Below are 24,053 nucleotides of genomic sequence, written 5' to 3'. Positions count from 1 at the left end.
AGGCGAAATGGAAGGAGGGTGGGCCGTCACTTTAAATGTTTACTTACCGGCCCGTTGACTCGGCAACGAACGAGTTGCCGCCCCTTCCTGTCTGATCATTTCATGCTTGTGAGCCCCACCGTTGCACCCCCGGACCGCTTCAGCTGGGACCCACACGCGGCGGCTCCCAGGCGGGTGAGGCGGGGCCATCGGCTGACAGTCGGGACTCCGCAAGGGACTGAATTGGTTTAGCGTTTCGGAAGTCAGCCCTTTCGCCCAGAACCGACCGCTGGAGCATCAGGCCATTGCGACAAGACCATCATCACCAAACTTAAACCGCAATCACAGCCCACGAAGACCTGGCTTCCTTGCCACGGACAGCCGCCGGAGAGGCAGCACTGTATTCCCCGTCGTAATAATTCCAGCCGAAGCACGAGCAAACCGCGTTCAACGGTGCTGGTCTCGTCTATCCGTCGCGCTCCCCGGCGACCTAATGCCTGCCTAGGCCTCGTCGCCCCTAGCCTTTGCGCATTCGCAGCCATGGCGCAGGCCCCTGCTACTCCCGCAGCTGGCGTCACCAACAACTCTTCGATTTTTGGCGGACCGGGTCAAAACGGTGCCGGCGCAACCTCGCAAGCCGTCGTGCCTGTGCCCTCGTTCTCGTCCGCTTTGACGCCTGCTTCCGCCGCCTCCTCGAACAACACCTACATCATGCCGAACTCGCCGCTCAAGAACCGCGCTCCCATGGACGGCTACCGCCCCAAAGTGACGCGCACTCTTGGTCAGCGACCGGCCTGCCTTGTCAATGCCTCGGTGACGTATTGCGGGAATAACCAGATCTACGCCTTTGGCGGCTTCGACCAGTACACGGACGAGGTCTACAATCATGTGCTGCGCCTCGACCTGGTCAGCCATCAGTGGACGCTCGTCGACAACTACGGGGATATTCCGGGCGTGCGGATGGGTGGGAACTCCTGCCTTTCAGCTTCGTTGTGAACCTGTGGCTTTTCGCTGACACCTCCCCGCAGGCCACACGGCAACGCTGTACAAGGGCGACAAACTCCTGGTTTTCGGCGGCGAGAACGAGCACCGCACCTACCTTTCCGACCTTATCATCTTCGACCTCAAGACCGCACACTGGACACAGCCGCAGGTCACCGGACCGATTCCCAAGGGTCGCGCTCGGCATGCAGCCGTTCTGCATGAAGACAAGCTATTCATCGTCGGCGGCATCACGGGTCATGATAATTACGTGTTGGATGACATATGCTATCTCGACTTGAAGACGTTCACCTGGTCGAGGTCCTGGCGCTTTGTCGGGCGCTTCGACCACTCCGCGTATATCTGGGGCGATAGAGTGTGGGTGTTCGGCGGCTTGAGTGAAGACATGGACAAGGTTAGCGACCTGTGGTGGCTGGATCTCAAGGGGAACCCAGCTTTCGAATCCCCGCCGCAAATCGGCTCCATCGATCGTTTGGGACTGGCGAGAAACGCCAACTCGCCGCGGCCTCCTTACCAAGCAGCACAATCTTCTATCGTAGGAACATCGGGCTATGCAGCCAACTCGAGAACACCGCAGGTCAATACTCCATCATTCCACCTAAAGGCGTATGCGCCCCCTGCGCCGGGCGCCATCTCTGCTCTGAAATTCGTTAGCGGCCCCAATGTTCCGTCGCAGATGCAGGGCATTCATTTCCACGTCTACTCGTCGGGGACTCTCCTGGACTTCGTAACGCCAGCCGCAACCATCACATCCAAGGACTGCTCACTATCCGCTCTAGATCTGGGCACGCTTAGATGGCAGAAGCTCGCCGAGGGGCGTGAAATCTTTAAGTCCGGCTACCGGTGGCATTATTGCACCATGAATGAGGATGGAACCAAGGCGTGGCTGCTGGGTTGTCCTACGGAGGCCGGAGCGATCGACCTCGGTGCTAATGGCCTCGAGGAATATCTCTCCGACATCATGGAGATCGACTTGCGGAGATATGGCTTCCTGGGCAGCAACCTGGGATCCGAGGCCCGTACAGACCTGGTTCGGCCGTCCCTGCGGACGCGCAGCGTGGAGCCGCCCTCGAAGGGGCTCGGGGCGGATCTTGCGAAACTCTTCGACCAGCCCCCGGAGACTGGCAGCGGCACCGACTTCATCGTCACTGCTCTCTCGGGCGACTACGACGACGAGGAAATCATGGGCTCGGCCCTGATGCACGCTTCAGAGACGGAGGAGGGCAGTCAAACGTGGCTGGCCCCAGACGCGCCCACCTCGCCCCCCATCCACGTCCACCGGCTCATACTACAGGCTCGCTGGCCGCACTTTGCCCGCCTCTGGGCGAGCCAGATGGCCGAGTTCCACACCAAGAAGATGCACATACCGGAGCCCTACAGCGTCGTCAAAGCCTTCCTGTACTACCTCTACACCGACCGCATCGACCCGGCCGACGACGACGCGGAGACGGACCTTTCCGACGTGGCCGGCCTGCTGGTCATGTCCAACATCTACAACATCCCCCACCTCCGGCTCCTGTGTGTCAACAGGCTGAGCAAGGAGCTCGACGTCGACCACGCCTGCATCACCTGGTACTGCGCGGGCCTGGCCAACGAGGAGTGGCTGCGCAAGCGCGCCGCCAACTTCTGCATGACGCACTGGGGCCGCGTGGTGCGCACCGCCGGCTTCCAGCGGCTCCCGCGCGCCGCCCTCGTCGAGCTGTCGCAGGAGGTCGACATGGAGGGGCGTGTCGTTGGCGGCGACGAGCTCGACATGATCGTCGGCGGGTTCGGCGACGGCGCGTCGGCTGTGTCGCGCCGCAAGGAGAGCGTCAGCAGCAACCAGACGCAGATGCTCGAGACCGAGGACGATGAGGACGACGGCATGGAGATGTCATAGATCGGCATTCGAGCGAGGAGGAAGCATCGTCATGCGCCGCGGCAAGCGCGAAGGGTCCGGTATCCTTCCTTAGAGCAAAGCCAGGACCGGTTGTGGTTGGATTCGTAGACGCAGGAGAGTAGCTCGTTTTTCATTGGGACGGGGGGACATCTAGGTGGCACGGGCGTGGAGGATGGGAAGTGTCCCCCTTTTATTTTCGCACGCTCAGGGTACAGGTAACATGTTACAGTAGGCTACCAGGCATTGCGAGGCGTCAATGGAGGTGTGGGGTGGGACGGGGGCGTTTTGGCTCTTTCGCAACGGAGATGAATACTCACATGCGTTGTCTTCCATTATTAGGACCAGGACCCGAGCCCTGGATGGTGAATGAGCTGGACTCGTTCTCTCTGATCCCTCGCGGTCGACCGAGCCGAAGTAAACTAGTGCTGACCACCCTAATTCCCTCCCAAAAGAAGAATGCTGTACACAGGCCATGAATGTCAGCCAGACTGACCTCCTTGCACCTGCGAGATTCGTTGGACTACTAATAATAACTCATCGTATCCTTCTCTTCTCTTCTTTCTTCGGCTGTCTCTCCTTCTCTTTCTTTCCCTCCTTCCTTCCTTCTTTTTTTTCTACTCGTTTTCCTTCTCTTCTTCTCTCCGCTTACCTATCTTCTCCTGTTCTGTGAACTGATGATCTATATATGCCCGACCCGTTGTTTAAACTATCCGCATGTGGAGGTGGTTGTTGTGCAGCTTCTGCTACCCTTGATGTCACAGCCGAAGATGCGAACAACGTTGACGGAAAAGATGTGATGGATCAAAACGTCTATATCCTAAGGTATACTTTTCCCTTCCCTTCATGTACACAGCCCTTGTGTCGTCTTCCGTCGTCAATTTTTAGACCCCCAATACTTTTTTTTGGCCCCCAATCCATCATCAACCATCTTGCAGGATATTCCAGTGAAGAAATATCATCATAACCGATCTCGATGTGCCAAAATAAGAGAACAGATGATTTCATCAGCAGTCAAAACACACAGTAGTGGTTGGCACTTGCCAAACTACTTGATCGAGAAATTAGTAATTAGAAACGCTGTAAAACATTCAACGCACTGTCCAGCCTGATCCGCCCCGTGTGGTTGGGTTTCGATGACGCCACTCTAGAAGTACGCGCAAACAAGCAACCCTCCGTCCCACCCCGCCCCCCACCCTTTTTTTTCTGATCCCGTCTGTCCGGCCTCCAATGCTGTTGTTGTCTAATGCGATGTCGATGCGCTCATCCTCCTGCTACGGACCTCCTCACTCTTATCGTCGTCTCAATGATGGAGTGGAGAGGAACGAAAGCACCGTCTTCGACTCGGAAGAGCGAGTCATGAAATGAATGTCGAAGCGGTTGTTCTTCGATCCGAAGGGAGGACCCCGTTTTTCGCTAAGTCGATACTGCTGGAACATGCCGTAGCCCTTCTCATGCCTCCGTTCCATCTCTTTCCGCCCCCTTTTGCTTGTTTTCTGGCGCCTTACCCCAGAATACCATGCTGACACCACCGAGACGTACCAGTCTGAACTGCCATTCTATGAGGGTATCTGGCTGTGGGCGACCAAGTCCAGCCAACGCCGCTCGCATGCCAAGTGCTGGGAACAGAAACCCATGTCCAAACGGGGAGAAACGCCGACCTATATGCCGAAAAATGCGGATCCTGAGCCGAATCAAGGAAAGAGGGGGGTTTTCGGTGGCAAGGGGTGAAAACGGTCGTCTGCGAGCTTCGTTGCGTCGTAAGACGAGACATGACAAGAACGCAGATGACTCTCCAAGAACGCCGGGACAGCGAGAACACCTGAAAGTTTATGCCAACACCGCTCAGCGACAAAGTCCGTAACAGCTTTCGGTGGAGAGAAACGATCCGTAGATGCAAGAATCGTTCGGGTTCTTGCCGTTCAGAGCATCGTGTCTTCGTTGATGTTGGGCAGCCCCTGCTGAAGCGCAAGGAATGTTGCGGGATTCTGCATCATGGTAGACAGGAGAGATTGGTGTTGAGCCCGGAGATCAGGATCGCACATAGGCGAGTGTTGTTTGTGCTATAAGGGTGTCAGCAACGCAACTCTCGCATGATGCATGAAATCCTCTCAAACTTACGTATTTGAGTCCATTAAGATTCTTGTACCGCTTCCCACAGACGTCGCACTTGTGAGGCTTCTGCTTCTCCATGCCTAGAGTCCCGGGATATGGAGTACTGGTCTCCGGGTTAACGATAGAGAAGGTGCCATCTCCGTTTTCATGGAGTTGTTGGGTGGAATGTCCGTGAGTCTTATGGTATCTATTTCAAGCTGTCAGTCAGTCATGCAACAGTGCGGCGAGGGTTCGGCGCCACCCCAGTGGAACAAGGAGCGCGGTTGACGGAGCTCGACTTACTTCAAGCCGTTTTGATTCTTGTATGCCTTCTCACAACCAATGACGGGACATCTGAAGGGCTTATGCTCTTCGGCGGGGGGCATCATCAAGGCCGTCATCTGCTGTAGGATCAAAGCGGGGTCGGTCCCGGCTGGGAACTGGCTCAAATCCAGGTTCATGGCCTGTAGATGCTGCTGTAACTGTTGCTGCAGCTGGAGTTGCTGGTCAAGTGCTCGCTGCTGGCTGGTCATCTGAGTAGTTCCCCCGGGACTGAAGAGACGCTTGGCGGGGTCATCGATGGTGCCCATGGCACCGAAGGCCAGGCCTCCCAGTTGCGAGCCACCCAGGTTCATGTTCCCAAGATTCATCCTCATCGGCATGCCAGGAATTTCGTCATCGTCATCACCGTCGCCGTTCTGAGAGAACGGGTCTCGTTGCGGTAAGCCTTGCTGTGTCGCCAGAGTAGGTGTGTTGACTGATGAAACGGTCGGGTTGTTTTGGAAGCCAAAGCTAACAGCCGCTGGTGTCGGAGGCTGCGAGGTTCGGAGCGCTTGGTGAGGAAGACCGGAGCTGTTCAGATGCAGCTGCGGCCGCTGTTGCTGCCCAAAGAGTTGGCGTGTTTGCTGGATTGTCCGCGTGTTGTCGTCCATGTCCATCGGCCCAACGGCCTCGTCCAGTTCCATATCGCCCACCGCATCCATCTCGTCATTCATGTGCGACAACGAACTAACCCTCTGCGACGACGTCGTCGCTTGCTGCTGCTGCTGCTGCTGCTGCTGTTGTCGCATCATTTGGCCGATGCCGCCCATCCCCATGCCCAGGCCGACTTGGCGCTGCTGCGGAAACCCTTGCAGAGACTGTGAAGCCTGCTGCGTTCTCCCAGCAGACGGCACAGCTGACCCCGCACGACTAGCGGGGCCGCGAGAATTGGCTTGAGGCATACCGAAGGCGTCCCTCGACGCGGTGGGCGTCGCCGTTGGGTGGTGGTTCTCTTCGTAGTGCTGGAGGAGGTCATGGAGTGTCGGCCATGTTCGGTCGCAGCAGGTAAAGTCGCGCATGAAGCTTGCCTCTAGCCTAGGGATGTACGAAGACGAGTGAAACGAGGAGGACTGATTGTTAATGTATGGCGAAGTGCCTGTCATCACCATGCTGCGCGAGACGTATTAGCTCGTGCTCCCGGGAAGAGCGAACGGGTAGTCACCGCTGGGCGGCACAGAAACATGAGATGACAGCGTTCCTCCGAGGTTCCGGCGGCGTTGCGCGGCCCAGACGGATCCGAGACAAAGGCAATGCAGTGGGGGACTGGAATGAAGGTGCGACGAGAAAAGGCAAGCTTACTCTTCCCGGATGAAACTCCCGACCGAAATGCCTCCCCAGCTCATTCCGCCCATCATGCTACCTGCAAGGCTTTCGCGCCGACCGCGGTTGGCATGCTCACGATTGGGGTTGGTCATCGAGATGGGCTTTGCGCCTGCGCTGACGAACGAGTCCTGGCGACTGCGGCCACTGGCCGAGCCGAGATCGGGGCCGGTCGTCATGGCGTCGGCGTCGGCGTCGGCGTCGATAACGAGGTCTGCGAAGTTCTCTAAGCCGTGGTCGGCGTCACCAAGCTTGTCGCAAATGCGGCTGTTGTCGTCGCCCGCACACCAGGCGGATGCGGGAGAATTTCTGTCGGAGGTTGCGATAGCAATCCAGCGGGGGGCCGGGTGGCCAGAGAAAGCCGAGCTGGGCGTCGACGGCTGAGATGGTGAGGGTGAGCGCGATGAGTGGTTGAGAGGAGAAGGCGAATCAACGGCTGGAGCCGTAGTAGGCGAGATGTGGTTGCAACCAGAGGTCTTATTTCGATAGGCCCCAGCGGGCTCCGCTGCCTCGGGGCTCCTACTCGAATTAAACAACGCGCCCCAGGAGCGCCGCATGGCGAACGAGGGCCGAATGTGGATAACTAACGCTGCCTAGCCTCGGATGCGGATGGAACCTAACCTGCCAGTGGCAGAATCGACGGGGGTTCCGGACGGGTGCACAAACGGAGTCGCCACCACTGAGCGCCAGCACCCAACACTCAACAATGAAAATACCTACTTCAGAGGAGATGCGAGAATTGCAGACCGAGTTGCAAGTGTGAGGTACTAGTAGGTGAAGGACAGGAGCAGTACTAGGTAGGTTGATAAGGCAGATAGCCCTTGTGCGGGCAGGAGCAAGTGGAAGGCACTGGACACATGCGAAATCCACCGATGTGGTCGCCGCTTCCCATTTTAACCTAGCTTGGAAGATAGAGGGGGCGTTCCTTGCGTCTTCTATGACCGCTCTATGACACGTTGAAAGCGACTGTGAAAGGTCTGAGCACCGAGGATACCTTGGGTAAGGTTGGAGGGAGGAGGGTTCGCAGGCTCCACGTGAACAAAATAATGGGGACACGATTCACACCACTCGGGGGTCGATCTGTCTCCGTTTTTTGCTCAGGTGGAGGCAGACGACCTCGACCACCAACCTGGCTGGCCTGGATCTCGAGCGTGGAAGGAGTGGAGCCCGGCTTTAACGTGACTAGAATTCGCCCCGACATGGAGGCACCAGAATGCCAATGCCAGAGCCATGCGGCCTATGCGAGACCGTTCAAGGTTCGGTGCACTACACCATGTGGAGCGAAGAAGTGCCGGCGGTGTCAAGGAGCCGGGATGGTGCGAGTTGTGATGGAAGCTCTGAGAACGGTTTGATTTCATACACAGTAATAAAGGGACAAGTACAATACACTACAACTACTAACCTCAGGTTTGCAATATGGGGCAAGGCAATTTAGTAGAAGGATGGTAAGGGGAATGTGTGATACGACATGGATACTACCTAGTACTATGGGTCGGTGCTTAACACTATGTAGTCTGGCGGCTTTCAACCTGTTATCAACTTTCCGCTGTAACCGCTGGGGTCAGGTCTCCGTTGATGCCTACATCAAGCAGTGATGTGACTAGGTAGGTACGATCGGTAGATGTAGATCACGCACGTAGGTGGTACTGGCATCGCAATGGGCTCACCTCTGACTTCTTCTGCTGTTTTGCTTTCCATTCTGCTTACAGGAGACGCCTAATGTCAACCCAAGAATTGGGAGAAGAAGCCCTGTGGATGAACTGCGTCTCGGAGGATGTGGTCAACCACCCGAAGGATGTCCCGGCCAGTCAAAGTTCTAGCCTTAGTCGGTACGGATACTGGTGGCCGCACTGTCGCAGTGCCAGAGGATTGGATCCTTCTTAGTTCCACTTGAACCCGGTACTCGGGCCAAAGGACCGGTGAGTGTGAATTACATTACGTCAGTATGTATTTACAGTGCCTCACCTCGAGACCGCGCGGCGAAAGGCACCCCTTATTGACCAATGGAACACACTCTTGCTCCTTTCACGTTGCCCCTCTGAATCTAACCACCTCTCTGACCTCCGAGCAGATAGCTAAATGCAAACACAATACGCTGGCTATGAGTTGAGGCTGCCGCGGCTTTCCGGCTCAGTGGGGTACTATACATATATAAACGTAAGTAACATACATTCGATACCAGACTTTTTCGTTACATACATAATGTAATACTGTGTGGGTCTCTGCGAAACAAGGCAATCCATACCGTAGATCTACGCCACGTGTAATTTGTACGTACTATACATACGGATACATCCGTACATGGACTAGCTGAGTGCCACCTCAAACAAGATGCCAGGGTGAGCGTTGGGTGCTGTTGGGAACGAGACTGCGTCGAGGCTGACCAGTCTGAATAGAGTCAGGCCTCCGTGCTAGAGGCAGAAAACGGGTTGAGGAACCGCCCACGCGCCCTGGGGTACATTCGATTCTCACGGTATTTCTATACTGTAATAGTTGTACTACTAGTAGTACGTACCAAACGCTAACCCCGCAGGTTCAACCAAGGATGGACTCTGCGCAGCTGCATTAGAAGCGTCGCAGAGTTTTGCCACTTCCACATGTGGTTTCAACCCAAGGGCTAATAAGCGCGACGATCACTTCTTATAACTACTAGTACTCTCCTTGGACACCACATGCAACCCGCATTGAACCTCATGCTTCCCGGACAGGCAGTTAAGAGTAGCATACTCCCTTATTACTTCGTTGCTGTAGAGTGGTACCCTGACTACCTACTAACCAAGGTCCCCAATGAGTCACGCATCAAACTGGAACTCGTTCCAGCTGGAAGTATCAGCAAAGCAGATGTGTAAGATGGCGGTCTACTGTGTACATTCTGTACATACAGGTAGTGCTCGTCACGGCTCCACCACACAGAGTTAGTTCGATCTACGCTCATCGCCGTAACGTTATGCCGTCAGCAACATGACCGTCGTTTGGCGCCTCCAAGCTTGACTTTTGCATGTATCGTACTAGTGATTAAGACAGAGCTGAGAGATGAGTATTAAGGGAGTGATATTATATAAGTGTATGCGTGGCATGTCCCTAGACGTTTGCGCTTATACTAAGTATTATTAGCTTCATAGCTTAGGCGTGGTTTTCTGTAGTGTACGGATATAAGTTAGAGAGGCGAGGCATCGCGAGCGCCTGCTCCACTATAATTCCGTGTAGCGAGTGAGGGCTCACTTCCCCATCAGTTCCACCAGAGGCTGTGACACTCAGTGCTCTCGGCGGCCGAAATCTGGTGAGCCATGCACCTTTCTCCCGAGTATTGGCTTGACAGTCATTCTAACGGCTCGCCTTCCAGAATTTGGAGAGGATCCTATATAGCTGGTAGGCGTTCCGAATTCACAACGACGTAGCCATCATAGTACCGCAGCGACCTCTACGCAGTACGTCATGGTCTCCGTTCTGATATGAAACCCTAACCCGGAGCTTCGCTAAAGAGTGCAGTGGAGAAAGGAGTTGGCGAGCTCACCCACCTCGTTGCGACACGGCAACTCGTCACGGCATCCCTCATGATGCGAACGTTGGATGTCTCACGAACTTGATACCGTAGGTACGTCTCCCGAAGTCGATTGTTCGGCAATACGTCCCCAATAATGTGTATGTCGGACCTGAATAGATATGTCTGCTGCACACGAACACAATTTCTATTACAAAATAAGGTACTTGGACTTCTCCGCGGCAGAGGGAATGCCCGGCCGGGTCTCGCCGAGAGACGCGCGAAAATGGGTCGCTATACTCCGTATCGGGGCCGTTGAAGGCCGGTGCCGCCCCAAATATCTGGATTGAGCTTACACAGCCGATTTTTCGATTATTAAACGCCGTCAAACAGTCGATGTTGGAGGCACACATGAAGTAAGAGTTTCGGAATGATCCGGCTTCAACTTAATTGTAACGGCGAACAGACGAGCAATGTTGTTGCGTTCGGCGTCCGCCCGGGATTCTACACATTAAGGCTTGGTGCAAACGCCGAAGCTTTAATAAGGGTCCTGGCCTGTGCGTGACCGTCGCGGGGAAGACTCGGTGTTTGCCTCACCATTGGACATCTGACATCACCATTGCCTGGGCGTAAAAAATTGCCCGTGGTGTCATCCCATTCGCGTCCAAGGGCTCATACTTGATAACCTGGAAAACCTGCAAGCGCCATCCTTCTTCTACTAGGCTTTGTAGCAGGCCTGTAATATTTAGGTATCGCAGGGAAACCGATTCTGCCAGGTCCCTTTCCTACACTCTTACCGATACTATTCTCATTTCTCAACCGTGATCTCAGTCATCTCGGCTCCACCCATCCCGTAGTTCCGTCTCGGACCGCTGGCCTGAAGCGTCATACGATTATTTTCCGCACCAGCGCACTCAGCGCCGCAAACCCATCATAAAGCAACCGCGGGGCCTTCTCGAACATTACACGTTAGCTATTCTGATATTCGCATATCTTCGCGCAGCCACCACACCGTCACATCCCTTTGCTATAGCACTCGCGAGTCGCCAGGCAAGATGAAGGTCATCAGCAAGGAAGAGGAGCAGGAGCACTACGGCCAGGTGCTCCGCGGCGGTTTCATCGGCGGCAGCGCGGGGCTGGCGCTCGGCCTAGCTGGTGTATTGGGCGCGTCGCGGAGGTACGCAGCCTTCCGGTCGCTCACGCTCCCGTTCCGGACGTTCCTGGTCTCGTCCGCCGGCACGTTCGGCGCCATCGTTGTCGCCGAGCGGTACAGCATCGCCTACCAGCGGTCACGCGACCAGATGAACAACTACCTCGAGGCGGCACACCGCCAGCACGAGCAGGCCCGGCGTGCCGGCAAGACCGAGTGGCAACGCATGATGGACTGGGGCCGCGAGCACCGCTACAGCATCGTCTTCGCCAGCTGGCTTGCCTCGATGGGCATCGCGCTGGCCATGGTCGGGCGCAACAAGTACCTGAGCACCAGCCAAAAGGTTGTCCAGGCGCGTGTGTATGCGCAGGGCCTGACGCTCGCCGTGTTGATCGCCACTGCTGCCTTCGAGACTGCCGATGCCAAGGCCGGAAAGGGTCGGTGGGAGACCGTGATGGTGGTCGACCCGAACGATCCAACCCACCAGCACCTGATCGAGAAGAAGATCCACAAGGAAGAGTACGAGGGCCAGGACCTCTGGAAGGGTGCGCTACTCCCAACCTATCCTCTGGATTTGTCTGGAATTCTGTGAGCGAAAGCTAACTCATGTATTAGAGATGGTCGCCGCCGAGGAGAGGCGTCTGCAGGAAAAGAAGCAGCGGGAGGCCCAGACAGCCAAGGCTGAATAGGCGAACGGAAGCTTTGCTGACTTCAACCATGTCGGGAACTTGTGGATAGGGAATTCCTGAGAGGCAGGGCCCCTGCATTCAACACTCCGACGCGTATCTTACGAACACACTCTCTTCTCTCTTGCATTAGACGGCGTTCATCGGTTTAGCGGGTACGCAAATCATACAAAAAGCGTATGGTATTGTTGGCGTCAATTGTTTCCTTCCCATTCATGTATCACTATTTGGGGCGGTCCCGTGGAGCTGGTGCTAGCTTTGCTGGTTACCTTAGTCAATCATAGAGGCTAGGGGTGAACGGGACGACGGACGATGGATGGGCGCACCAATCAGGGAATCTAAAGGAAAAGAAAGAAAGGCAGATGGCGGTACTGTTTCAAGCGTTGTCAAAACGCTGTTATAGATTGTCATGACTCGTAGAGAGGCTTGGAATAGACATCTAAGACGCAGATTCAACCAATCCTGTCCACCCGCTTCGCTTTTTTGGACACCTAGACCCGCGACGCCGTACTTGTTTGTACCAATGCTTGCCTCCCGCCTCACCACCATCCTTCGATACCTTAAACTTCTTATCTCTTTCGAACAAACATGACGCTCCGTGGCGTCAGGCGCAAAGCCGAGCCTAGACCTCAATGGTGAAGTGGCTGATCTGCGAATAGTACGCATGGACAGCGAGCTCGAGAATCCACACATCGCCAAACACTTCGCTCCCGTCGAACCCGCCGATCATCAACAGCCGGCTGTCGTGCAAGACAGTACCGTGGTAGCCCCTGCCGCTGGGGGCCGCCCCGTAGACCCTCCGCTTGTCCCAGGTCATGGTGACCAGATTCAGCAGCAGGACGTCGTTGGAATACTCGTTCCCGTCGTGGCCGCCAATCACGAAGAGATACGACCCGACAATAGTGGCGGTATGCGACAACCGCCGGAACGTGACGGGGATGCTGACTGCTTTCCAGACCTGCGTCTCCACGTCGTACACCCACACATCGTTGAAGCACTCCCCGCCATCCGAGCCGCCGTATATGATCAGCTTGCTGCCGACCATGTTCGCCGTGTGGTAGCCCCGCGCCTTCGGCCGTGCATCCCTGCCACCGGCCGGTGACCGGCCGTCCGCCGAGGACGGACCCGAGATAAGCTTCCATGACATCTTGTTGGTGTCGCTGACGTCGAGGCGCCAGATGTCGTTGAGCGCCCGCACGCCGTCTCCGCCGCCAAACACGTAGATGCCGTTCTTGTACAGGCACGCGGTGTGCGCCCTGCGCTTCGACGGCACCTTGTCGCCCAGGATGCGCGGCTTGGACCAGCGGAAGTTGACCGTGTCCAACACGTACACGTCGTTGTAGTACGCCGGCCCGTCGCCGCCGCCAAACACGACCAGCTTCTTGCCCACGGCCGTGCAGGTCATGGCGCGCAGCGGGACGGGCACGTCGCCGACCACGTGCGGCGCCGACCAGTGGAAGGCGTCGGCGTCCAGCACATACAGCGCGTTGAAGCAGGCGCGCGAGTCGCAACCCCCAAAGACGTAGACGTTGGAACCCACCAGCGTGGTGGTGTGCGCGCGCAGCGCCGTGTGCGGCGCCCCGGACACCGGCGCCCGGCTCCAGTACATGCCGGACGACGGCGCCGGGGGCACGTCCGGCGCCGTCTTGGGGTTCGCCAGCGGCGGGAACGGCGTGTACAGCTCGGCCCCCTTCGCCGGAGCGCCGCGGCCGGTGCCCAGGCGAGCTATAACGCCCGATCCCGGCCCCACTGTTCCCGGCCGGCTCGCGATGGCGGACGTAGAACGCACCGCTGTCGGTCGCCGGGCGGTTTCCTTGCTGCTGCCGGCCGAGTCGTGCCGTTCCCGGCCGGCGGAGGATCCATCTCCATCCTCGGCGATGCTGGGCTGTCGAGTCGAGGAGGGCGTTGGCGTCTTCGTCGGCGGGATGGAGAAGGAGGAGGTCGCGGTGGGGAGGGAGGGCAATGAGACCCCGGATGGGGGCGGAGACGGGACTGCGGCTGTCGATTGCGAGCGCTGACGTACGGCGACGTCGGCGAACTTATATCGGCGATCCTGGCTTTTCGATGCGAGGTGGCCTGGCGTGTGTGATCGCGGTATCGGCGGAGCTCGGTCCTCGGCTTCGGTAGCGTCGTACAGCTCAGAGGCTGGCGGCGAATACGTCTCCGTGATCTTCTGCGACCGCACAACCTTGATCGGTGGCCTTTCTCGCCCCGCTGCTGTGGCCTGATCAGCCATCGTGGGGTTGAATGGTCATCTCCCAAGCATCGACAAAAAAGCGACGGGCGCGGGCAGCGGCGCAGGCGGGAGACGGCTGGAATGTCGTTTACGTTTTGATGCTGGTGGCCCACAGACCGGGAGCTGATTCCTTCAGGTAGCAAGCAACTGCAAGTCTGCAAATGAGAACCTCCGGTGGAGAAGTTATGCAGCTTGTACGCGGTGTTGTCTATTACCATTAGCAGCTGGTAAGGTCTGTTGGTGGCCTTATTAGGGATGGGGCAGGAGCTGCGAGGTACGGTTGGATCGGTGGATGGCACAGGAGTTCCGTTGCGGCAGTTCAGGCGGATGGGCAGCTGCCCAGGATGGTTCGCCCTTAGCTGAATGGCACCTCAACGTTGTGCTCGGGTCTGTCTGCCACCCCCTGTAATAACAGTTGGAGCCGCTAGTCCCCGCGGGACCTTGCTTCCCGCACTCTGCCCAGTTCGTCATCATCCCATCTCGTCCTGACCAAGCAGAGCTCGAGCTAACCCCCACACACATCCATTGTCTCATCCTGTCGGCTCTTCTTTCTGTTACCGTCCACTACGCCACTGTAGCTCTAGGCACATGCGCTAGTAGGTACGGTAGTAGTATAGGTATGCGCTGCATGATGACATGGACGTGCATTGCGAACCGGGAGATTGGCCATACTTGTCTACCTAGACTAGGTAGGTACTAGTAAATAAGGTAGTTATGGAAGAAGGACAGTACCTAAGGTACCTAGCTGGCCTTGAATGATCTTTTTTTCCCCTCGGTCACTTTACAGACATTCTATGTTCGCACGGTGTATCCCAACACCTCAGGTAGTTAAGTAGCATGGATCATATCTCGTTATTCGTGAGTCGCGTGCTCGTTTCTCTAATGGAACTTGTAAGACCCGAGTCTAATAAAGTGCTGTGACGGGCCGTTGAGCAGCTTGAGCTGCCATTGAGCCGAGAAAACGCTCGAGTTGTTCCTGGTTGTCAACGGCACACAAAACCAGTACGTCCACTCATTGCCACCCCGCTGTGGGGCTAGTTACCGTATTATTCTTTCACTCTCGACCGGCATCCAATTACATACATTCCCTTACAAGGAATTTCGTCGTGAGACCTGAGCCTCAATATTTCACCGGCCTTTTTTCCTCACAACTCCACGACATATTAGGCCTGTCGTCCCATACCGTTCAAGTGAAAGGCAGTGGTTATGGAACCAGGGTCGGTGAAGCGACTGCAGGAGGCCAACGGGCAGCCAACTGAGACGCCCAATTCGCCAACGAACAATGAGCCGGCCTCTAAGAGAATGAAACTCGAAGATCCATCCCCAGCTTCTGCCGATGAAGTTCAGACAAACCGAAGGCCCCGGGTAAAGGGAGTCGCGCCCATCAAGGAAGAGTAAGGCCCTCCTCATGACGCCCGCTGATTAGGACATTAGCACCACTGACACCCCAACCTCAGATATCTCATCTTGGCACCGGGCCAAACAGCGCAGCCCGGCGGACCGGCTGCCATTGATGATGATGATGCAGCCGAAGGGCGGACCGCATTAGAGACCCATGAGGCCCAGCAGAGCTCAGGGAAGAATGGGAAACGGAAGAAGGCAAAAGGCCAGAACAAGGAGAGAGAGTTTGGCAACTTCCAAGACGCCCAGCGCCTGTGCAACTCGGTCGCGTGGACCCCCGAGTTTTCCCCGCGGCCCTGTAAACACGGTGACCGCTGCAATGTTCTCCACGACATCCGCAAGTATCTAAAAGAAGGTCGACGCGCCGATCTGACCACGTTTGGCGGCAAATGCCCGGTCTGGGAGAAGTACGGCAAGTGTCCGTCGGGCTGGCGCTGTCTGTTTGTCCAAAGTCACATGGACGAAGTCAAGCATGAAGACGGACGGTCGGAGCTAGTTCTGGTCAGCCGAGCTAGTCCTGACAACCAGCCGGTCGAGGGGGAGGGGGAGGAGGAGGCCGGCGAGGTCAGGCCAGGGGTGGTCAACATGGTGCCGGTAGGTGTGAAGATCGACTTGTCCAGGAAACGAATCGCTCTGGATAAGTCCGACCAGTATTTGGACTGGCTTACCAAGGATACCGAGCGCTACCGACAACACTATCACAGGCAGAAGGACAACGAGGACGAGTCAGCGGACTACCGCGCGCAATATGTCGAGCCTCCCTTCAAGCCGTCCGAAAAGAGGAGAATCTACTTTGGTCGAGAAACGCCGGTCCTTGCGCCTTTGACGACGCAAGGCAACCTTCCGTTCCGCCGTCTCTGCGTCGAGCTAGGAGCTCAGTTAACGTACTCGGAGATGGCTTTAGGGTTGCCCTTGCTGCAAGGGCAAAAGGCCGATTGGACGCTGATGAGGGCTCACGAAACGGAGGTCACACCCCCTCGCTTTGAGCCCAGCGGTCCGGTTGTTCAAGGCTATGACAATTCTCAAGACCTCAAATTCGGCGCCCAGATCGCGGCAAATGTCCCCTGGATCGCCATCAAAGCTACCGAGGCGCTATCTCGATTCCTGCCTCATCTCCGTCTAGTCGACCTGAACTGCGGCTGTCCCGTCGATATGGTGTACAAGTCCGGAGCCGGCTCTGCCCTTCTAGATGCCCCCTCGAAGCTGGAGAGGATGATCCGGGGCATGAACGCGGTGTCCGGGGAAGTACCGGTTACTGCCAAGATCCGGATGGGTGTCAAGGACGACAGGTTTACCGCCCACAAGCTGGTTGAGCGACTGGCGCTAGGGAGCGAAGATATGCGCAGCGTAGTTGGCGCACCTGGGTGCGCGGCTGTTACCCTACATGGACGAACAAGGCAGCAGCGGTACACCAGGGCCGCTGACTGGGGTTACATCGCCGAGTGTGCGGCTCTGATCAAGCAGTACAATGAGAAGAGCGACAGCTTGGTCGACACGATCCGGGAAGCAGACGAGAGCACGCTGCCAAACGGTGGGAAGATGTACTTCCTGGGCAACGGCGACTGTTATTCGCACGTCGACTACTTCGACCATGTCAACAACGCCAAGGTTGACAGTGTGATGATTGGCCGAGGCGCACTCGTTAAGCCATGGGTCTTTGAGGAGATTGAAAAGGGGCAGTATCTGGACAAGTCGGCCTCGGAAAGATTGTCGTATATTGAGAAGTTTGCCCGCTACGGCATGGAGGCCTGGGGCTCGGACGAGCTTGGCATCAACTACACGCGGCGGTTCCTTCTCGAGTTCCTCGGCTTCTTCAACCGCTACGTCCCCATCGGGCTGCTGGAATACCTCCCCCCGACCCTCAACGATAGGCCGCCTGCCTATCGTGGGCGGAACGACCTTGAGACGCTGCTTGCGAGTAAGAATTACAAGGACTGGATCAAGATCAGGTAAGATTTCGGATGCGTACCTGGTAACACGTTGACGGGTTGAGCTGACGAGACGTAGTGAGATGTTTCTCGGCCCAGCGCCACCCGGGTTCAAGTTTCAGCCCAAGCACAAGTCGAACAGCTACGAGATTGAGGCCGAGGGCTAAGAAGCTCGTCGGAGGAGAGGCCTCGGTTCAGCGCTTGTAGTGGAACTAGCCGTCAGTTCAAGCCATGAGCTATTCATCTGTATGGACGGCAGTCGCCCGATCCATGACTCTGCGGGAAACATATACGCCGCAAATGTTTCGTGGGCATTATGTGGTTGACAATACAGAGAAAGGGCGATGAAATAGGAATGTGTAGCATTGCCATAAGTGCAGTTCGTGCTTGACGCTTGTACCATACGATAGAGAGCTAAAAGCTTGTCTCTAGGGCAAATTCATGGTATAAGAACATTACTAAGGTGGCTTTTCACTGATAAGCTCTTGTGGCACTCCTTGTGAGCCATGGGATGGTCAAGACAGGAGGGCATCTTGCCAGCTGTAAGCCACAGCTCGCCACTTGGCAAAACATCTCGCCGGCTGTCAATCTTGCCTTCAATACCGTGACTTCGTGATAATAAGGATCTCAGGTCAAATCCCATTGAATCGACGGCTCTTACCAGTTCAACCCGGAAGAACCTCCCCAACTCATAACTAGCACTCGGCCTTGCGATTATGGCGCCTACTAAGTTACCAGAATCTGGCAATCCTCTGTAAGTATCCAGTCCCATATTCATCACCCAATTGAACCTTCCCAGCCCACAGCTTTCCCAAATACGTCCATTTGCACCTCAACTCGCCCATTCCCGAGTCGCTATTCACTTCACGACTAAAACCAAGACCCTTACATATACCCTTACCTGCTCCAACCCTCCACACCCCAGGATACTTACTTATCACTCTCCTCTTCCAGCGTCAATCAACCAATGCTGACAAGATATCTCGGAACAGGGTATTTTTCGACATCACCCTGGGAGGTATGAGTTCATCATCAAATAGTAGTAGCTGCTTTTTTTTGTTTTGGCAATTCCTTTGCTCACACCGCACACTGGATTCATCCAGGCGAGCCCCTCGGCCGCGTCACCTTCGAGCTGTTCAAGGACGTAGTCCCCCGGACAGCCGAGAACTTCCGCCAGTTCTGCACGGGCGAGCACAGGAACAATCTGGGCCGTCCGCAGGGGTACAAGGGGTCCAAGTTCCACCGCATCGTAAGGACCTGCCCCGTGTCTTTTTCTATTTGTGTAATCGATTTTTTTTTCTTTTATGGGAGTGGGGGAGGAGATGGGGGGTCAGAGCATGGCATGGCATACATATACATGGACTGACAGCTGACGACGGTGACTCTTTTGCTCTTGAGAAAAATAGATCCCCAACTTCATGTGCCAAGGCGGTGACTTCCTCAACGGCGATGGCACCGGTTCAACATGCATCTACGGCACCAAGTCGTTCGCCGACGAGAACTTCACTCTGAAACATGACCAGCCTGGGCTGCTGTCGATGGCTGTAAGAAGCCCCCGTTTCCGTCCTCAACCTTTTTTTTTTCTACATTACACAGAAAAGAATGATAGATAAAACGGAAAAAAGGTATAGGAGGCGTAGGAATGAATACGTCGGCCGGCTAACTGCAAGCGACGCAAAAACAGAACGCAGGCCCCAACACAAATGGCTCACAGTTTTTCATCACGACGGTGCCGACCCCGTTCCTCGACGGCAAGCATGTCGTGTTTGGCAAGGTGGTGGACGGCATGGACATTGTCCGGAAGATGGAGCACACCAAGACGGGCTACCGGGGCAAGGACGTGCCGAATCTGGACGTGGTGATTGCCCAGTGCGGTGAGATGTAAATATTGTGGAGGGAGGGGCGGGGGAAACTCTAGGTACTAATTGCTGGTACGATGGATAAAGTGCGAAGGTGGATGAACGATATACACAACTTACTTTCCTGTGCGCTCATGATTGATTCATTCCGGGCTTCATTCTATCATATTATAGGATCAAGTGTCGCTTGACAGCGCAAATGCCAGAACAGACTGTTTGTTTGATATTGTGACTAAAGTTCCTATCTAAATTCTAGAGCACCAAAACAATGCAAAACCTGAAGGGCAAGGGGGTATCTCCTCCATGTTGGCGATGGCAGTTTGAGACCCGCTGCCCGCCCAGCACAACTAAACAAAAACAAAACTGACTGATTGCTCCTGCGATCAACGCATTGCTTCCTCCTGATACCGGCGCCTGACACGGGAGGCCCTTGATCTTGGCAGGAACCCGGTGATAGTGGGCCGAGTGGATGATGTGGTTCCGGTTCCAGCAGCGGGGCTGCTTTCCGCCCGCGCGGTGACCGTGACGGTGACGCTGCTCTGCGGCGCCGTGATCGACACGGTGACGAATAATAGTTCGGGATCCGTACCTGCGCTCGAGGGCGAAGGTTCAGGTATTGGCGGTGTTGTCCCAATACTGGTTGTCGGAGGCACACTGGTAAACTGCAGCTGTGCCTGGAGGATGGCCGACGGGAGCGGGAACTGAGTGGCTGTAGCTCCGATAAGGGGGTGAAGGGGGATATCGGTCGAAGCAGCTGTGGCGCTTGTGACGTTGAATCCCGCCTGAGGGACTTGCACCACAAAAGGATTCGCCATCTGCGCCGGGATGCCTCTGGCTGTCGCGGCCTGGTGAATGTCATACTGAACCGCAAACTTGCCGTTTCGATTTCCGCACGTAGGACCCTTCACCTCCCCAAGACTCTCGTCGCAGGGGTCGACGATTCTGTAATCGACAACTCCCGTGTACAGCTCCGGTATATGGATGCATAGTTCCGAGGAGTTGCCGCCCGGCGGGCATGGCCTGCCGGTGTCCGGGTAGCTAGCTGGCGGCACCGCAACCCCTGCGACATTCATGTCTGGCCAGTCCCAGACCCAGATGACGGTCAGGATGCTGCCAATTTCGGCGTCCAGGGGAATCTGGAAGTCAGATTGGCAGAGTACCGAATCTGTCTCGCTTATGTGCAGCCTGCGGTACGTCGAGATGCCTTCACTGTCCCCGTCCGCGGGGACGACTTCATGGCATTGGCCATCGTCAAAGTTTCTAGTGGCGAGTAATTTACCATTGCCGTTCCCGCCCCGGCCGTCGGCTGTCCACTTCAAGTGGACGTCCATGAGATTGACGTTTGTTAAATCAGCCTGGTATGTGCCGTAGATATATACCGTGCCACGGTTGATAGGTTTGAGCGGCGTCGTCTTATCCGCGATGGTGACATGACCGTTTTCGGCGTACTGGATTGCGACAAAGTCGCCAGGGGCCACCTGCAGCATCGGAAACTGCGCAGTGTAGCTGGAATCCGTGAGCTTCATTTTCTCTGGCTTCACGAGCTTGTCGTCCTCGTGGATAATTTTGCCGTCGGGCCTGCCGTTCGGCGGAATGAGGTAGTCATCCTGAGGGCCGCTAGCTCTGTCGATGTGGGCTCTGTCGAAGCCCGGAACGCCAATCAGCGTCCCATTTGGCGCGATGCGTACTGTCCGTTCTGGCCATGAGTGGCCAGTGACCGTCCCTGAAAGAACCCAGAAGAGGAGCCAGGTGGCTAAAACGCCATGGGTGCGAGCGAAACGCACCTTCATGTTTGGTGCGTGATGATGGTTGAATGAGCTCATGATGCGATGGTGACCGTCGTTGGTTTTGGTGTAGAAGATGTAGTGAAGCAAACAGCTTGCTGCTTTGGCGTGAGGTTTCTTTTCGTTGCTTATAAGCAAAGCCAAATAGTTCGTACAAATGAGCGGCAGCGGTGTTTGTTGGCTATTGTGTTATTGTTTGAAGTGACTGTGAATAGAAGCGTTGGCCTGACAAAGCCAGTTGAAAGTTGAACAATGGAAGTGGAGGCTGGCTCGACGAAAGAGCACCTCCCGCCCCTAATATACCACCCCGCGGATCCGTTCAATCGCTCAATTGCGGCCAATCTCCTCTTGTCAGCGTGGTTCCGTATGACGTTCTCAGCGTTGTTGCGCATGACCTCTCTACGTTCTTGCCGTATGATGCTTGTTGCGTAGGACGTGCGCAGATGGGTGGAAGAAAAAGGATTAGCGCCGTGTCGAGTTCGTCAGGTCACTGAGTGTGGTTGTGTATTGTTCACGTCGTCTGCGTAGGATGGGCAGATGGGTGCCGCGTTTCGTTCGTCAGCTCACTGAGTTGCCACAGCAAAGACTCGTAGACACAAAGCCAAGAAAGGAAATCCGCTTGAGCAGACGAGTCAGCAGAAGAGGACTACTACAGGAGAGTAGGAGTAAGAGGGATGAGACGCACAAGGGCCAGAAAGCGGAAATGGAAAGTGACTCGCATCATGGATGGGAGAGAGATCGGGACCAAGTGACATAGCCATGTGAGTGGTGCCGGCTACTATTACGTTCAACAAGCTACTGGGGCCAGGATGTTTCGTCGTCCAGCGAGCGAAAATACAGGACCGCTCTCGCGGTGGTCATGGCCGGGGTTATTACCAAGGAGAAGATGTATGAGGTGAGAGCCGCACAGAGGTGAGCTGTCGCCAGCTTGGCCCGTCTGATCGCGCGAGGTTGTACCAGGAACGCACCAAGCGCCCTCCAGTGCCCATGACTCCACTGCCTGAGCGAGCCATCTGAGTGGCCACACTCGTCTTGTGGAAGCTTCATCGAGAAGCAGGACAGGATAATTGGGTAGGAGAGGAGCTCGTTTCTCAGGATTTGCTATCGAGGAGGTAACTGCCCTCGTGGAGTTCAATGGCGGTTGACGTCTCCAGGATCTGCTCGCTGGGCAAGGGTCAAAGGTGGGGCAACATCTTGTGTGGAACCGCCAAGCTTCACTCCCGCTGCGGCTCATCGAATCATGTCGTGTGCTCACTGTGAAACTCAGATTGGCGAGCATGTTCCGGCGGTTGAAAGCGGGTCTGCACGGTTGCGTTTCATGGAGCCAAGATGCAAGCGATTCGATGCAGATGCACCCACATGCGACCGCTCGCCATCAAGAGACAGACTAGCCCACTTCGTGGCCTATCGTACTGAGAAGTCACTCATCTATTTATGCAAATAGCTACGCACCGTCGTTATGTGCATGTATCTGCAAACTTGGCTGTTGCCACCACCCACCCTGCAATTAATTCACTGATTCATGGAGTTAACAAAACGAACCCCAGAGGGTTGTATGTCAAAATCCCGCGTCGGATAAATAAACGGGGGGTCTGGTGACGTTGCAGAGCGCGCTTCGGGTGGTTGCCGCGCTACCGTGCGCGCTTCCCTTCGCGGTTCAGGCAATTGTTCAAATTATAGAGCACGAGTGGTAAAGAGAGCGAGCGCAATCGTTTCTTCCTCCCTCTCTCCACAGCTCTGCGGGATAACGGCGGACTGTTGACAACTTGAACCTACAAAGTCTAATTCACCGGTCGTCGAACCGCCTGTCAGTAACCTACTTACTTGCGCATGTTGGGGGAGAGGGGGGGGTTTGGTTTGACGAGTGGGGAGACTTCCATTTACTACATAAGGTGCTTAACCAGAATGAGTTCCTAATAGAGAGAAGCACAACCCTTCTCCTATCTAAACCACTCGCTTTTCAGACTGCTCAACTCAAGGGATAGGTAAAGGGCCGTCCTTTCGACAATGAAGAGCTCATTTTGACAAGGTTAGCCATTTATTTTGGGAGGCTACTATCGTGGAATTAGGTAGTGGCTCCTTCCGTGAATGAAAGTTTCCCCACTCGGAGTTTTAGCCGCTTACTCTTCAGCTGACCGTTTTATCGAGGCGTTAATGAATAGTGAGTTAACCGCTCCTCGGCCCCCCTTCCCCCATATGCGCGGGTAAGTACCAGAACACTGGTTGGTAGATTGATGGGAGTATGGAAGCTCGATTCCTAACGGTGTAATCTCAATCACGGGCTCGTGGTTTACTCAGGTAATTGTCTCGTTCTCGACTATCCCTCTTAATAAGAGGCGCAAGGGCTCTTTCCGCATGTGGCATGCTCCATTTTCCCATCTACCGTCCGAACATTGCCCTTTGTTGGGATGAAAATGAATTCAGGGCAGCTGCGGGAAACACCGGGATCGCCAAACCTCTTGTCTCATCCCAGGCCATCATTCAACCCCTGCCTGTCGTCGGTGTCATGCTCTGCCGGGCATGGTCTGTGCAACCAAACCAAGCCGTGCGTGATTTCATGATGGACTCACGGCTTCTCCGAGTCTCATGCGTTCGCACAGGCCCTCAACTAGGGAACACTGTCAAAGAAGTGTTTCAACAACACGACGACTCTTTATCTCCCTCCCTTTGCTTGTTGAGCACTCTTGAGTAACCCGCCCTTATCCCTTCCCGCAAGGCTGGTATCAGAACTATTGATATCCTTCCTAGCGCCGATCAGGCTGATTCGGGCTACTAGGTACCGGGCACAGCTTTTCAGATTCGCCAGCAACGTTCTGCCACCTCGACATGGCCCTACTGCAACAGCCCTGACTTCAGTTATTGGCATTCAGATCAAGGACCCAATTGATACCGCTTGCCCGCTTCTCTACCACACTATTCTGTCGTGCACTGCACGC

The 24,053-nt window shown here is 55.6% G+C and overlaps 7 protein-coding genes across 7 annotated transcripts; 4 read left to right on the top strand and 3 right to left on the bottom strand.

Moving 5' to 3' along the window:
• The first annotated feature begins 252 nt into the window (after positions 1 to 252).
• Positions 253 to 3,358, top strand: B0T15DRAFT_425490 (uncharacterized protein). Its single transcript, XM_062865630.1, has 2 exons — positions 253 to 943; positions 1,008 to 3,358. The coding sequence occupies exons 1-2, from the start codon at positions 520 to 522 to the stop codon at positions 2,858 to 2,860; spliced, it is 2,277 nt and encodes a 758-aa protein (XP_062725986.1). The 5' UTR covers positions 253 to 519; the 3' UTR covers positions 2,861 to 3,358.
• Positions 3,359 to 4,750: 1,392 nt separating this feature from the next.
• B0T15DRAFT_28741 (uncharacterized protein) lies at positions 4,751 to 7,343 on the bottom strand. The gene is made up of 4 exons (XM_062863658.1): positions 6,572 to 7,343; positions 5,255 to 6,382; positions 4,979 to 5,159; positions 4,751 to 4,920 (listed from the first exon to the last, which is right to left on the bottom strand). The coding sequence occupies exons 1-4, from the start codon at positions 7,147 to 7,149 to the stop codon at positions 4,780 to 4,782; spliced, it is 2,028 nt and encodes a 675-aa protein (XP_062725985.1). The 5' UTR covers positions 7,150 to 7,343; the 3' UTR covers positions 4,751 to 4,779.
• Positions 7,344 to 10,883: 3,540 nt separating this feature from the next.
• B0T15DRAFT_28711 (uncharacterized protein) lies at positions 10,884 to 12,115 on the top strand. Its single transcript, XM_062863656.1, has 2 exons — positions 10,884 to 11,768; positions 11,839 to 12,115. The coding sequence occupies exons 1-2, from the start codon at positions 11,129 to 11,131 to the stop codon at positions 11,910 to 11,912; spliced, it is 714 nt and encodes a 237-aa protein (XP_062725984.1). The 5' UTR covers positions 10,884 to 11,128; the 3' UTR covers positions 11,913 to 12,115.
• A 252-nt stretch (positions 12,116 to 12,367) lies between these two features.
• On the bottom strand, positions 12,368 to 14,570 carry B0T15DRAFT_517729 (uncharacterized protein). Its single transcript, XM_062868325.1, has one exon. The coding sequence runs from the start codon at positions 14,143 to 14,145 to the stop codon at positions 12,532 to 12,534; it is 1,614 nt and encodes a 537-aa protein (XP_062725983.1). The 5' UTR covers positions 14,146 to 14,570; the 3' UTR covers positions 12,368 to 12,531.
• Positions 14,571 to 15,177: 607 nt separating this feature from the next.
• On the top strand, positions 15,178 to 17,984 carry B0T15DRAFT_517728 (uncharacterized protein). Its single transcript, XM_062868324.1, has 3 exons — positions 15,178 to 15,539; positions 15,603 to 17,495; positions 17,554 to 17,984. The coding sequence occupies exons 1-3, from the start codon at positions 15,352 to 15,354 to the stop codon at positions 17,639 to 17,641; spliced, it is 2,169 nt and encodes a 722-aa protein (XP_062725982.1). The 5' UTR covers positions 15,178 to 15,351; the 3' UTR covers positions 17,642 to 17,984.
• Positions 17,985 to 18,028: 44 nt separating this feature from the next.
• B0T15DRAFT_517725 (cyclophilin-like domain-containing protein) lies at positions 18,029 to 19,550 on the top strand. The gene is made up of 5 exons (XM_062868323.1): positions 18,029 to 18,228; positions 18,467 to 18,492; positions 18,578 to 18,723; positions 18,881 to 19,018; positions 19,159 to 19,550. Exons 1-5 carry the CDS (start codon positions 18,191 to 18,193, stop codon positions 19,357 to 19,359), a joined length of 549 nt encoding a protein of 182 aa, XP_062725981.1. The 5' UTR covers positions 18,029 to 18,190; the 3' UTR covers positions 19,360 to 19,550.
• Positions 19,551 to 19,716: 166 nt separating this feature from the next.
• B0T15DRAFT_488886 (uncharacterized protein) lies at positions 19,717 to 21,123 on the bottom strand (the record flags this gene model as incomplete). The annotated part of the gene is made up of 1 exon (XM_062866554.1): positions 19,717 to 21,123. One exon carries the CDS (start codon positions 21,121 to 21,123, stop codon positions 19,717 to 19,719), a length of 1,407 nt encoding a protein of 468 aa, XP_062725980.1.
• Between the last annotated feature and the right edge of the window lie 2,930 nt (positions 21,124 to 24,053).

This window comes from Chaetomium strumarium (assembly GCF_033439665.1).
Source record: "Chaetomium strumarium strain CBS 333.67 chromosome Unknown B0T15scaffold_1, whole genome shotgun sequence".
Taxonomy (NCBI): Eukaryota; Fungi; Ascomycota; class Sordariomycetes; order Sordariales; family Chaetomiaceae; genus Chaetomium; species Chaetomium strumarium.
Note: the sequence above shows the minus strand (reverse complement) of the source record. Positions and strands in the feature narration are given on the sequence as shown.